The following is a 13,326-nucleotide window of genomic DNA, read 5'->3' on the forward strand; positions in this document are numbered from 1 at the left end:
CAGTCGGAGAATTACTTTGCAAGGTCTGTGGAAAATAACAACTTTGATGACTGTAACCTGTCATAAACTCACCTGGTGTAATATCCATGAGTGCCTTCATAACAGTACTGTGTATATTAGGAAATAGAACCCTCACTTAATAAGCACATCAAGTTTATCCTTTTGGGAAAGAGGCAAGCATTACATTGAAGCCTGTTTTGAAAAAAAATGTCTTATTTCTGATTTGTTCCATCTCAAATGACTAATTTTGTGCTATGCCTGATGCTTTCAAATTAATTCACTTCTTCAATTTTTTGAAACATATATACAATGTGAAAGTTTTCCCACTGTGCCTCTGATGACTACTTCTCAAGAAAACAATTAAAAATCTGTAAAACCACCATTTTGCAGTAATTAGCCAACAGGTTCATTTTTTAATGCAACTGAAAAAAGAGGTCTGAGAGACAAAAGGCCTCTAGTATATCTTTAAGTACCTTCCCAAGCAGTAATATCATTGTGCTTAGATGAAAGTATCATACCTGATTTTTAAATAAAATCCAATCTGCAGGACATCCTCCAGGAGTTGAAGGTACTGCTGAAGGGAGGGTTGCATTTAAAAAACTTCTGTGCCTCTCACAGATATAGCCATTGGAAAAACCACAGCTGACATCATTCCACAAGCCTGAAATCAGTTGAAGTTTAAGTGCTAAGACATGGAATATGATTGAAAGATTGTGGGAAAGTGAACTGGTTTCTGGGCTTTTAAGTTCAGAAGCAATCTGCCTGGGAATGTGGAATAACCTGCATCAGCTCAACTCTACCTCCCACTGTCACTGTATACAGGGACACTTTGGTCCTGCTGTGACTGGGGGAGAAGTGGCCAGAAGAGATGGCCTCTCAGTGGAACCCTCCTAAACAGCTCTGTTGAACTGAAAGGTGCAAGTGTAAAGTAATGCTTTATAACTGTGTGAGTGCAGAATGTGAAACTCCATATCTTTTCTATGCTCATGTTAACTATTCTCTTATTATTGAAACAATTCTCTCAGTATTCAAAAATATATTTTAAAAATATTATATTACAATATTCTCTATTACTAAGAAATATTTTAAAATAAGTGTTATCAAATTATAATTATTTTTTTAACATTGCTGCTGATTTGAAGAGAATATTTTTTTGTGCAGCTAAAACATCAGTGATCAAATTGCTGCTGCCTTCCTTGTTAAAATCAATATTCCACTTTTATGGATGATATGGCCCCTGAAGAAACCTCAAGTATAATGATTGGTTTTGTTATGAATATTTCTCAAACTTGCTGGGAAAGAATGGGTGAAAACTGGTAAGACATTTTTAACACTAGAAGAGCAGCGCGCATAAAATTACTACAAAAACTGGAGTTGTGTAACTCACCATCTTTTTTATTTAAAACCACACAATTTTCTTGAGCATGTGCGAAGTTTGGCTCACCCTGTGCCCAAGCTGCATAATGCACTGGGCTTCCACTCATCCAACTGAAAAACAGTAGTGGTTGCTGAGACAATGACCATGAAACAATGGAAAAAAATTTTCCTTTTTTAAGAAATTACATCTGAGTCTGTCTGTAAATTGAGTTTCCATTAGGATTAAAAGACCTTAGATAATGAAATCCCTGCATATCAAGTCAAAGACAAAAATACCTTTATTTTTAACAAATATTATCGACATATTCCTAGCATACAAAAATTCCATTTAGAACTGTTTTTGTACAATGTAGTTTAACCAAGGGAGGGCACACATTTCAACATGCATTATCACTCTCTGAATATGCATTTAACTCCTTTGCAGTGGTTGCTCCAGAAGAAACTCTGGCAGTACAATATTCCTACAACTGCTTTTTATGGATCTTGATGTAGTTTATTTACCTACCTGAACTGTTGATCAGAATCCTGGATTAATCCTATGAGATATGAATTCAGTTTGCCATTTCTTAAGATCTAAACATAAAAAGATATTTTTAATTAGTGTTTTCCAATATTTATTTGTCATCTAATAAAAGAAAAAAAGTGTGGATTTGTGCTAAGGAAACAAAGAAATTAATACATATTCTTTAAATGGTTGTGCACAGTCACCTGAGACACCATACAACTTAGAGTTTTGCTCTGTTATTTTTATTGATACATTCCCACTTTTGGCTGAATTACTGGTGTGACCAAAGCTTTCAAAATTCTGTTCTCAATTTAAAAAGTCAAAGAAGACTTGAGGAAAAACATTAAGTATAAAATTTTTGACACTTTCCTGGTTTTAAGCAGCTATGTATTTCTTGTGTCTCAGGCTGTCTGAGCTCTCCTCCTGTCGTATCCCTTCTCACACAATAGAAGCAAACATCTAATACACTATTAGAAACTCAGACTCAGAAAGGTGTTTGTGTGGCTATGTTGGTATTAGCAAACCAAACAGGATTATGGCAGAGGTTTGAGGTACCGTTCATGCAATTAAGTTGTCAGCATTCCCCTGCTGTGCTTCAGCCATGGTACAGGGAAACTAATCCATGAAGGGCTGTTGGAATGATCACTCTAACATGGACCAGTCTAAGCCTTTGTTTGAAAAGCTGTTTTGGAGAGCAACATGACCACCACATAGGACTATCAAAGCTACACTGGCAGCTGGCTCAATCTATGTGCAATATATTCTAGCATATGATATTCAGATAAGAGGTAACCACCCTGCCTGAAGGAGTGTTTTCTGAGAATACATCCACTCTGCCTGTTCATTGCACGGTAGGTATTTGCTCAGAACTCCATTCAGTTCAATTTTACAAACAGTAAATTCTTTAACATGTTTTATTTCCTAAAGTGAAGATTCATTTAGCAGAATAAATATTTTTTCATAGAATATTTAAACCTAATCCTAATAAAATTTTAGTAGTAGTAATAATTGGTAAAAGTGGTAATATTATGCAACAAACACATTCTTCTGTACTTCACAAGAGGAGAATATGTACAAAGGGTATATAGCCATACAGTGTATAACATAACAAAATTTCTCCTTACGTATTTCCACAAAAATTTTCTTTCACTATTATTTCCAATAGTAGCAAGATTTCCATGATTGTTTTTGCAGAACGTTCTGGCTTTCTCCATAGAGGTCTTTTCTTGGCTGAAAAAATATTGTTTGTCTCCTTTTACAATCCATCCATCTTCTGTGATTTCATATGCTGCAATACAGAAGAGAAATCTCTGAATTCTCCTCAGTTCTTATGCAAAGCTGGTGGTGCTACATTCCACCACCCTTTAGGTAAGTGAAAATAAACAGAAGCTTACTGGTAGAAGGGCCCAGAGGTTCTGGTTTCAAGGGTGTCCCTGTAATGAAATGCGATAAAAAAAGATGACGTAAAATATTTCCTAATCATTGAACCAGTATAAGTGTTCAGTGGAAATTATTTTTATGTCTATTAACTTTTCACATTTTATATATTCAATGTAAAATATATTTATATAGTATCTCTGGTGCAAAGTTAAAAGTGGATGTTCAGGGTATAAAAGATGCATTACAGGCCTATGTCTTGGTAGATTTTTTGATAAGCACATCTTGAATATTACCTGAATTGGATGGCTGAAGTTAGTCTGAATGAATACTTGTTTCTGAAAGAGCACTTAATAGAGAAAATACTCCAGTGTTGGTAGATTTTGAAGAATTCTTTATAGACATTGTCTTGTATTTGAAAAAGAAATTCAAATACTAAACATAGTTTTGCTTTTTTACATATATTTATTATTTATTTTTATAATTTATATTTAACATTTTTTTAGTATTGATTTGTTTGTTAAACTTTTTTTTCTGTGTAGCTGCTTTGGGAAGAATTACATGACCACATTTTGAAAAATAATGTAAACAAAAGATTTCCGCATCACATGGAGTGTGATATTGGAGCAATGTTTCTCTAAACATGCAAGGCCATGAGCTACAAAAATGTGAAAAAAATGTCACCTTTATAATCTCAAGGCCAACTGAATGGTGCTTTGAGCAACCTGGTCAAAGGTTGGGGGTTGGAACTAAAACTTTAAGGTCCTTTCCAACTCAAACCATTCTGTGATTCTATGTTTTTTTTTTTCCCGCACAGGAATTTATTGCAATGTTTGTGTTGCTGTATGTGTAGTTACATTTTACTAAGTGTGAGAACATGTGCTTGGGTTAAAAAAAGAAATATGTTAACTTTTAAAAATAATCTATTTTATGATGGGTTACAAGCTTAAAAAGAAAACGGTTGCAAGATTTAGAAGAAAAAGCTCTAATATATCTGCTCTGGAAGAATGAAGCATTCTGTCTATTTCAGCATCTTTCAACACACCATTATGCACTGCTGACTAATGATAGCAATTTCTTCAGGCTGTAATTTCTGCCATTCATATGCTACCACTAATTAACAGTAAACAGCTACTACTGACACTTCTGCTAAAGATTTTTAGCTGTGGTGATTATGCAGGTGAAAACTCACAAAGGAACTCACCAGGAAAAATATCTTCACAACATCTTTCTAAGATATAGGGCTATGACTATTACTTTAAGTATGAGAAACTGAGACTATGCGCCTTGGTTAGAAAATTGTTTTGAATAATTCAGCAGCACAGAAATTGTGTTTTTTAGAAAAGTAGCCATTGAAACTAGTGTGAGGGAGCCCAGGGAGCCACCAAAGGAATATTGTGGTTACTGTGGGAAGTAAAATATGTATCCCAACACATAGTTATAATTGAGTCCTCTCTAATTTCACTGAATATTTTTCCCAGCAGTAGCTGAGAAAAAAACAGAAGTAAAGAAGATTTTTCTATGAGTATGAGAGGAAGATGTGACCCTGTCTTAAAGTATTAAGTATTTTGAAGTTTTCATTACCATCTTTTTGTTGCAGCAGGCCTGTTGTTACAGGCTTGTTGTTACCTGTCATCTTACAAAAAGACTGATTCTGTGATGCTGGCAGTGTTGTTTAATTTAGCGTAGGTGACTACTTTGTTGTTGTGTACCAACATCTGAGCAGAGGAGTGAAGTTTCAGTTCACAAAGGATATGAATTAAAAATAATATTTTTCTTTTTTTTTTCTTTTTTTCAAATGGTAGTCCTCTCTTCTTCCCTCAGTCAGAACTTCTGTTTTGACAAAAATCTGCTCTTGTGCAGAGCAGTGAATATAGCAAAGTAAGCTCTTGAGATTGTTTTCATCATATTTTCTATTACTATATCATTACATAAAGAAGTGTAATTTTGTAAAGCTTACCTGGAATATACTTTTTCTAATGAAACACAAAGTTTATTGTTAACAGCTGAAATCTTGTATTCCAAAGGTATTTATATGTCTTGACCTACTTTTCTGTTTGCAAAATTCCTGTGAAATCAACAACACTTGCTACCAGTATGTAACTTGTAGAGCTTCCTGTTACAATAGAGTGGATTCAGCTTGAATTTCTTCCTAAGGTGAGTTTAGAGTAAAAAGTAACCTACCTTTCTTTATTTCACAAATCCAGTTATGACTGTATTCACAGTGCTCCTTAATCCATGATGAAAAACGGCCTTCTTTGATTGCTCCGCAATCTTGAAATGCAGGATCATACAAATCATGGTTTGCTTTATAATTCACCTACAGAGAAAACACACCTGTAGTTTTTATTTTCATCTACAGGGGAAAAAACTGTACTCTGTAAGGAATAAGAAATAGAGCAAAAGTTTCCAGCCACTCCTTTTCCTCTTCCTCTGGCTGTGATGCCAATGTGAGCTATTAAAGTAACTACTAACACCCTGCAAGAGGAAAGAAAGGCTCTGAGTTTATGCAGCATCTAACAGACTGTAGCAGTCCCACAAAAACTGGAACCAAATGAGATTATAAAGAACAGGAAAAAATAACATGGCAATTTATCACCAGAGACTAACAAAAACTGGGAGAGACCATTCTTATATCTTTGTGACTTGGATAATCATTTCTGTAGCTGAAAGTAGTCCTTTGTCTTATCATTTTTGTAATGGTATAACCTCAGGGTTTATTGGCCTCTTTTGTTTTTTCCAATCCAGTATGAAGAATAATGATTCAGAGTTACCCAGTTGCAAAATAGACATTTTTGGAAATTCTTACACAGCTTTCATACACACCAGTCATGGAAACTTCTCCAACAGAAAAAAATGTCAGAACAGAAAGAAACTGGCATGGTGAAACACTCACCGGAGAACCATCACTCCAGAAAAGCCCTCCATCAGGATCCAAACAGTGCAAACCTATCCAGAAAGGCTGAAATGATGGGGATTTCTTTCTAGAGTGTGAAAAAATGTATAGTGGAAGAGGATATATGTTGTTAGCTCTGCTTAATTTTAAAAGTCACATTGGACAATAACTTTGACACTTATTGAACACTTCAAATGCAGAAATTTTAAAAATAAAAAGTAGTGCTGGTCAGAAAACTTCCATTGGCAAGTACATGAAGTTCACACCTTAAAATTTCCTGCTTTGCAAATGGCTATATTGAAAATGCAGCACATTGTTTTCCTACATTGATGTTGTAATTATATTGGGTTTTTTTCTCAGAAACAAAATTTTCAGGGACACCGGAAGACAAAATTTGGTTTCAAAATGATCCACTAAACAAACTTAGAATTAGGCCTGTGGAGAGGCATTCAAGAAATGTTGTTGTGTTGGTTTTTATCTGAATTTAAAATGTTTGCATATTTTGACACATTTTAGGAGCTCCAAAAAATTCTTTGAAAACATATTACTCATATGAGATATTTTCTCAGTTATTTTTCTTATTGTTATGGTGAAAACCAGATAGAGTTATAATTCTCTCAGGAGCTAAACAAGATTATTCTTATTTATTACTGCATCATGTGTTGTTACACCAAAATTTCAATTATTAGACAGTTCTTACTTTATTAAGTTTTCTATGACCGTTTGTTCTTCTTCATTTCTAATGGCAGCCAGGTCTCCTCCTATTTCTCTGCAGAAATCTCGGGCTTCAAACCATGTTTTCTTTTGGTCTTCTTCTCTCACAAAACCCTGTAGATGCAGGTAGAACACTGTGTTTTCAGTGTGCTAAAAATAAATCCAGCCACCTAGCATAAGAAAATATAAGTAAACCTTCCATTACAATTATCCATTGTAATATGGATTCAAAAGTAATTGGATAACCTTACTTATCACTGATAGAATGAAAACTGCAGTGATATTTGAACAGTTGTGTAAAAGCTTGCTACACTGTACTATTTGTGGTGTTTAGATTACCCATCTAATTGGTGCTCTCCTGTTTCCCAGGTAGGATTATGGCAAAAACCAATACTTACTCTGAAGCATGAACTCATGTTATTGCTTGTATCCCAACCCAAGGGACATTTTGAATCAGAAATGGTTTCAGAAGCAACAGGAACAGTGACTTTTTCAGCTAATTTTTTGCAGAGAAATTTTGCCTTTACATCACAGTTCTTAACGTCCCATAGTCCAGCTGCAGTTCCAGTTCTAAGGGCAACACAACCAGCTTCCTTCCCTTTGTGAGATAAAAAAAGGAAGTTGGAATGTGTTTTAAAGAGGCTCTTTTGACATTTTTATGGCTCATGTAATTAATTTAGAAAAGACAATTTGAAGTAATAAAGTGTAGTGTCCACTCAGAGGAGGAGCTTTGTGAAAAGAGAAAACCAGCAAGTCCGTCATCATTGTCCCTTCCCTTTGAGTGCATAAACACCTCTGCCTTTTTCCTCTGCCACTCATGGCAAGGCTTTGGTTGCCCATCACCAAGGCATCCTTCCCACTCAGTTTGATTTTGCTTTTGGAAACAATGAAAAATCAGAAAATAAATATTTTCATAGCGTCATAGAAAAATCATAGAATAATTTATGTTGGAAAAGATCTGTACGATTGTAGAGTCCAGCCATTAATACAGCACCACCAGGCCCATCAGTGCCACATCTACACATCCTCACATCTTGTAAATACCTTCAAGTATGGTGACTCAACCACTTCCCTGGGCAGCCTGTTCCAAGGCCTGAGCATCCCTTCTGTGAAGAAACCTTTCCTGGTATCCAGTCTAAAGCTCTCCTGATGCACCTTGAGGATATTTCCTCTTCCTCTATTACTTGTTACTTGGGAGAAGAGACTGATCTTCACTTCATTACAACCTCCTTTCAGGCAGTTGTAGAGAGTGATAAAGTTTCCTCTGAACCTCTTTTCCTTCAGGCTAAACAACCCTAGCTCCCTCAGCCTCTCCTCCTTAGACTCATGTTTCAGACTCTTCACCAGCTTTGTTGACCTTCTCTGGACACGCTGCAGCATCTCTGTATTTTTCTTGTAGTGAGGGGCCTAAAGCTGAACCCAAGATTCAATTTGCAGCCTCACTGATGCCAAGTACGTGTATCAAAGGCACTTCAGTTTCAAAGGCAGAATGTTCATATGTGTCACCATGGATTTATCAAAATTGGAAAACAGTTTAGAATTAGGGAAAACAGAGAGTTCCTTAGTAGAATAGACTTAATCCAGTGGTAGTGATACTTTAAAGAACCTAGAAATGAAACAACACACTTTCAAGATAATATTGATAGAGGAGGTAATATAAAGGCTGGTCTTTATTGGAGGCCTCCAGGGGAAGATATGGAACATGCCCACAAGATTCCCACCCCACTGCAGGGTGAATACAGTTTTATAAGTTTAGCCAATTAGCAGAATTGACAAAAAACATCAATTAGAGATGTAAGAGGTGAGGTAATTTCCCCCAGTTCAACTCTCTCTGAACCACAGTATCACAGAATCACTAGGCTGGAAGAGACCTTTAAGATCATTGAGTCCAACCCATGCCCTAGCACCTCAACTGGACCATGGCACTGAGTGCCACATCCAATCTTTATGTAAACACATCCAGGGATGGTGACTCCACCACCTCCCCTGGCAGACCATTCCAATACTCTATCACCCCTTCTGTAAAACTTTTCCTAATATCCAACCTATATTTCCCTTGGTGCAGCTTAAGACTGTGTGTTCTGTGACAGAACAAGTGTCCTCTTGTTCTGTCAGTGCTGCCTGGAGGAAGGAACCAACCCCCACTTTTCAGGAAGTTGTAGAGAGTGATGAGGTCACCTCAGAGTCTCCTTTTCTCCAGGCTAAACAACCCCAGTTGTTCCTCACAGGGTTTGTGTTCCCAGCCCCTCACCAGCCTCGTTGCCTCCTCTGGACACACTCAAGCATCTCAATGTCCTTCCTGAACTGAGGGGCCCAGAACTGGACACAGAACTCCAGGTGTGGCTTCACCAGTGCTGAGCACAGGGGAAGAATGATGCCCCTGCTCCTGCTGGCCACACTATTCCTGATCCAGGCCAGGAGGCCATTGGCCTTTTTAGCCACCAGGGCACACTGCTGGCTCATGTCCAGCCAGCTGTCACCAGCACCCCCATGTCCCTTTCTGCCTGGGCACTGTTCAGCCACACCATCCCCAGCTTGTAACATTGCAGAGGTTATTGTAGCCAAAATGCAAGACTTATTAAACTTCATCCCATTGGACTCTTTCCATCCATCCAACCATTCCAGGTCTCTCTGCAGAGCCATCCTCCCTTACAACAGATCGACACATGCATCCACATTAGTGTTGTCTGCAAATTTACTAATGAAAGACTCAATTCCCTCATCCGTGTCATCAGTAAAAATATTGAACAGAACAGCACAGACACCTGAGGGCCACCACTGGTGACTGGCTGCCAGCTGGATGCAGCACAACCACTCTCTGGGCCATCCTTCCAGTTCCTAACCCAGCAAAGAGTGCTCATGTCCAAGCCAAGGCTGCCAGCTTTTCCAGGGAATGCTGTGGGAGACAGTGTCAAAGGCCTTGCTGAACTCCAAATAGACACATCACAGCCTTTCCTGCATCAACCAGGTTGGTCACCTGGTCATAAAAGGAGATCAGGTTGGTCAGACACAACCTACCCCTCCTAAACCCATGCTGGCTGGGTCTGATGTCCTGGCCATCCTGTGTGTGCTGTGTGATGACACTCAATATAAACTGCTCCATAACCTTACCAGGTGCTGAGGTCAGACTGACTGGCCTGTAATTACCAGGATCCTCCTTCCCACCCTTTTTGTGAATGGGTGTCACATTGGCCAGCTTCCAGTCATCTGGAACCTCACCAGTAAGCCAGGACTGCTGGTAAATGGTGGAGAGTGGTTTCACAAGCTCATCTGCCAGCTCCCTCATCACCCTGGGATGGATCCCATCTGGGCACATGGATTTATGAACACCTTTCCCCTTCAGGTGGAAACTAAACTTTTTTATGAAAATATGTCTTGAAGCGCTGTTTTTAAGCCTTGGTTCCCAGAAAGAACCAAGATAGGATAGAGGTCTTGTACCCCCTGAGGCTCGGAGCTCTGGAATATGTTTTGTCCTTCTGGTTAGGGAAAAGGTAGGGGAAAGTACTGGGACTAACTACTAATACCACTAATACTACTAATAAGCTACAGATATGCAAGTAAAGAATACAGAGAATATATAAATAGAAAAAGGCAAAAATCATTCAGCATCAGTAGAGTACCAGGCATTGCTGCATTCCAGTTTGTGTACAGAACACCTTCACCAGTCACCCACTTGAAAATCCCTTGCTCTTCCATGTCTGAGAGACCAATCCAAAAATACTTCTCAGAGCTCAGACCAATGAGGCTGGTCAGGTAGGCTTGCTCATATCTGAAATGACAGGAGTCAGATAGGACTAAGCCAAGCTTTCCTTCCATCTTCCACTCCTCAGCATCCAGACCTCAAACAGCTAGAATGAATAGAATCTCCATTAAATTTTCTCTTATGGGGAATATGTTGTTCAACTGGGTCCCAGCTGCAATAGGGGGTGAAGCTGTGCTATGCTGAAAAACTGTTCCTTACAGAGCAGAAGTTGCTGTTGTCTGTTCTTACAAAGTACTAGAAAGCATTGATGTATAAATTATTTTTAGTAAGAAAAGCCATACTGTGTTTATTAATTTATTTTTTCTTCAGAAAAAGGATTTTCTGCATTTTTTTAGTATGGTTTTTCAGTTGGTTATTTTTTTATTTGTTTTCCAAAAAAGTTCTCAACTATTTTTTAAAATTCCAATATTACTTTATCAGATATACAATTTTTAAACTCTTTTCATACCTGTCTCCTATACTTGTTAAATAACCACTGCTCCTTTCACAGGTTTTCTTTGCTTCTGAAAATGTTACAGAAGTATGTCCAACCAGGTAGCAATAAAAACCATGTCTTTCCCAACCCTGTGAAAAGCACATGAAATAAACTTGAAATTAAAAACAACATATGTTCTAGTACTTGAATTTCAATTAATACACATAAATTAACATATTTTTAATATAACCTAACATGCTTATATATAAATTTCAATTCCAGTGTACTAATGGAAATTCAGCTTAGCAAACATTCAGTGCAGAAAGAAGAAATTTAATGCCTATGAGTCTCACATTTTTGAAAATAATGGATAATTTTTTACTGGTAAAAAAGTCAGAGGGACAGAGAAGAGAGAGTACATTCAGAATCAGGTGAATAAAATTCTTCTTTGCTCAGAACCAAAAAGAGTAGTCTGTATTGGAGATGCTGACTCAAGTTTCCTATGTTTTCAAGGCTAAACGAACAGTAAATAGACTAATTAGTTGATTTAATACTTCTGGTCACCAAAAAAGTCTGACTGAAAAGGTAACATAGAAAACACTGAAGAGCAAAATCCACAGAATTACAGCTGAATTCCAAGCCACTTTTCCCTTTTATGCCATTTCAAGATTTGCTTGCTGGACCCAAGAAAGGTAAATAAACTCTGTGTTCAATATTTGGCTGCTGCTTAACTCCATTGAGCACAATGTGTCTCAGCTCTGTTCCCCATATGGGCTTGTGGGAAAGGTTACCAAATATAGAGTAATAGTAAATACAAAAGTAAAGAGAGGGAAAAGAAGGAAAAAAAGCAGTAGGATACAATGACTTGCTCAAAACAAATTCACTTATGAAAAGGATTTTATTGTTTTGATTTGGCTTCGGTAGTGAGATTTGTCATCATCTTGAATCATGCTGCACAGTCCAGAAATTGTTACCAGTCCCTACTACATGTTCAATAAACCAGAAATAGTTGCAGAACAATATAACAAATGTGCAGGCAACCACAGAATTGGCTTTAGCGTCTTTCACAGAAAGTTCTGAGAGGTAATAGGCCTGACTTATTGTTATTCCTTATATGGGAATGTACTGAAAACTATCACCCTGATAATTTGTTGTGGAATAAGTCTTGTTAGGGAAGAAAAAAAAAAAAAAGCTTCAATGTCAAGAGGAGTTTGTGAAATTTTGCTAAACAGATTCTTGGTTATGCTTTCTTCTTACCTTCAAGCAGGCGGGATCAGTCTTTGCTGTTCCAGAAACTCCTTGTAGTGGGTCCCTTCTGCAGATGTAGCCTAACTTCCTGTCACAGGCACTGTCTGCCCAGTATCCATCCTATGTGCAGTTTGGGAAGAGGTGAAAAGCAGTGAGGCAGAACCTTTTTACTTTGGAAACATTATCATTCTTTTCAATGTGGATATCTGTACTTTTTAAAGGATTCCAAGTATTTGAACTTGGAGGTGAGGTTATGTTAAGCTAAGTGGCATGGCCAGACTGTTAAGGTTTGCTTAGCATAAGATGCACACTCACAATCAGATGTGAACATTTACTAGTCATATGGAATTTAATTTTAAATGTAATTTTGAGCAATTATATGTCTGAGTGAATAAAGATAACATTCTTTGATTCTATGCAACTTAGCAGCTATGTTAAGTTGCATTAAAAATGTCCCTAGAAGTATAACCAAAACTCAAATAGTGCAGTGCTACACTGTATGATTCATGTGGAATGATTCACCTTTCCTGCCATAATGACACAATCTTCTTGACCAGTGACTTCATGGGTTGGTTCTCCAGGCAACCACTTGGTATATGTCACAGGAGTCCCATCACTCCACTCAAAGTACATTTGAGTGTTGAGGTCGTTCAGGCCAATCCACAGCTCATCCACAGCTCCTAAGGACAGAAATTCATCTGTGTTATTACTCAAGTTGAAACAGTCCATAGGAGCAAGATTTTATGGAGATTACCTGAAATTACAATGTTGCCATGCAAATTCATCTGTATTAAAAGACAGAGGACTTTATTTTAAAATGTAATTCATGTTCTTCTTTCAAGAAGTTAAAGACAAAATACCAGCAGGAAATTAGATTTGGCAGCTTTATCAGTAAAGTACATTACTGTATCTACAGCTACAAGGTGTCTGATGCAGATAATCCACTCAAATGCTGCAGTGACTAGAGCTGTTATTTCCTTCAAGTGATTTTATGCAGTGAAAAACAAATGAAAATCAAAATAAAAAGAATT

At 37.4% G+C, this 13,326-nt stretch overlaps 1 protein-coding gene across 1 annotated transcript in view; it reads right to left on the bottom strand.

The window, feature by feature from the left end:
* Positions 1–13,326, bottom strand: part of LOC131575190 (macrophage mannose receptor 1-like) — a 34,711-nt gene that overhangs the window by 12,307 nt on the left and 9,078 nt on the right. The window contains exons 8-20 of the mRNA XM_058830291.1: positions 12,818–12,975; positions 12,305–12,415; positions 11,081–11,196; positions 10,490–10,638; positions 7,268–7,467; positions 6,856–6,983; positions 6,156–6,243; positions 5,444–5,579; positions 3,277–3,315; positions 3,007–3,170; positions 1,883–1,950; positions 1,388–1,488; positions 519–661 (exon numbers count right to left, since the gene is read on the bottom strand). Coding sequence (XP_058686274.1) covers positions 519–661; positions 1,388–1,488; positions 1,883–1,950; positions 3,007–3,170; positions 3,277–3,315; positions 5,444–5,579; positions 6,156–6,243; positions 6,856–6,983; positions 7,268–7,467; positions 10,490–10,638; positions 11,081–11,196; positions 12,305–12,415; positions 12,818–12,975 — 1,601 coding nt within the window. The remainder of the gene's footprint in view (positions 1–518; positions 662–1,387; positions 1,489–1,882; positions 1,951–3,006; positions 3,171–3,276; positions 3,316–5,443; positions 5,580–6,155; positions 6,244–6,855; positions 6,984–7,267; positions 7,468–10,489; positions 10,639–11,080; positions 11,197–12,304; positions 12,416–12,817; positions 12,976–13,326) is intronic.

The sequence above is a fragment of the Poecile atricapillus genome, chromosome 2 (genome assembly GCF_030490865.1).
Source record: "Poecile atricapillus isolate bPoeAtr1 chromosome 2, bPoeAtr1.hap1, whole genome shotgun sequence".
Taxonomy (NCBI): domain Eukaryota; kingdom Metazoa; phylum Chordata; class Aves; order Passeriformes; family Paridae; genus Poecile; species Poecile atricapillus.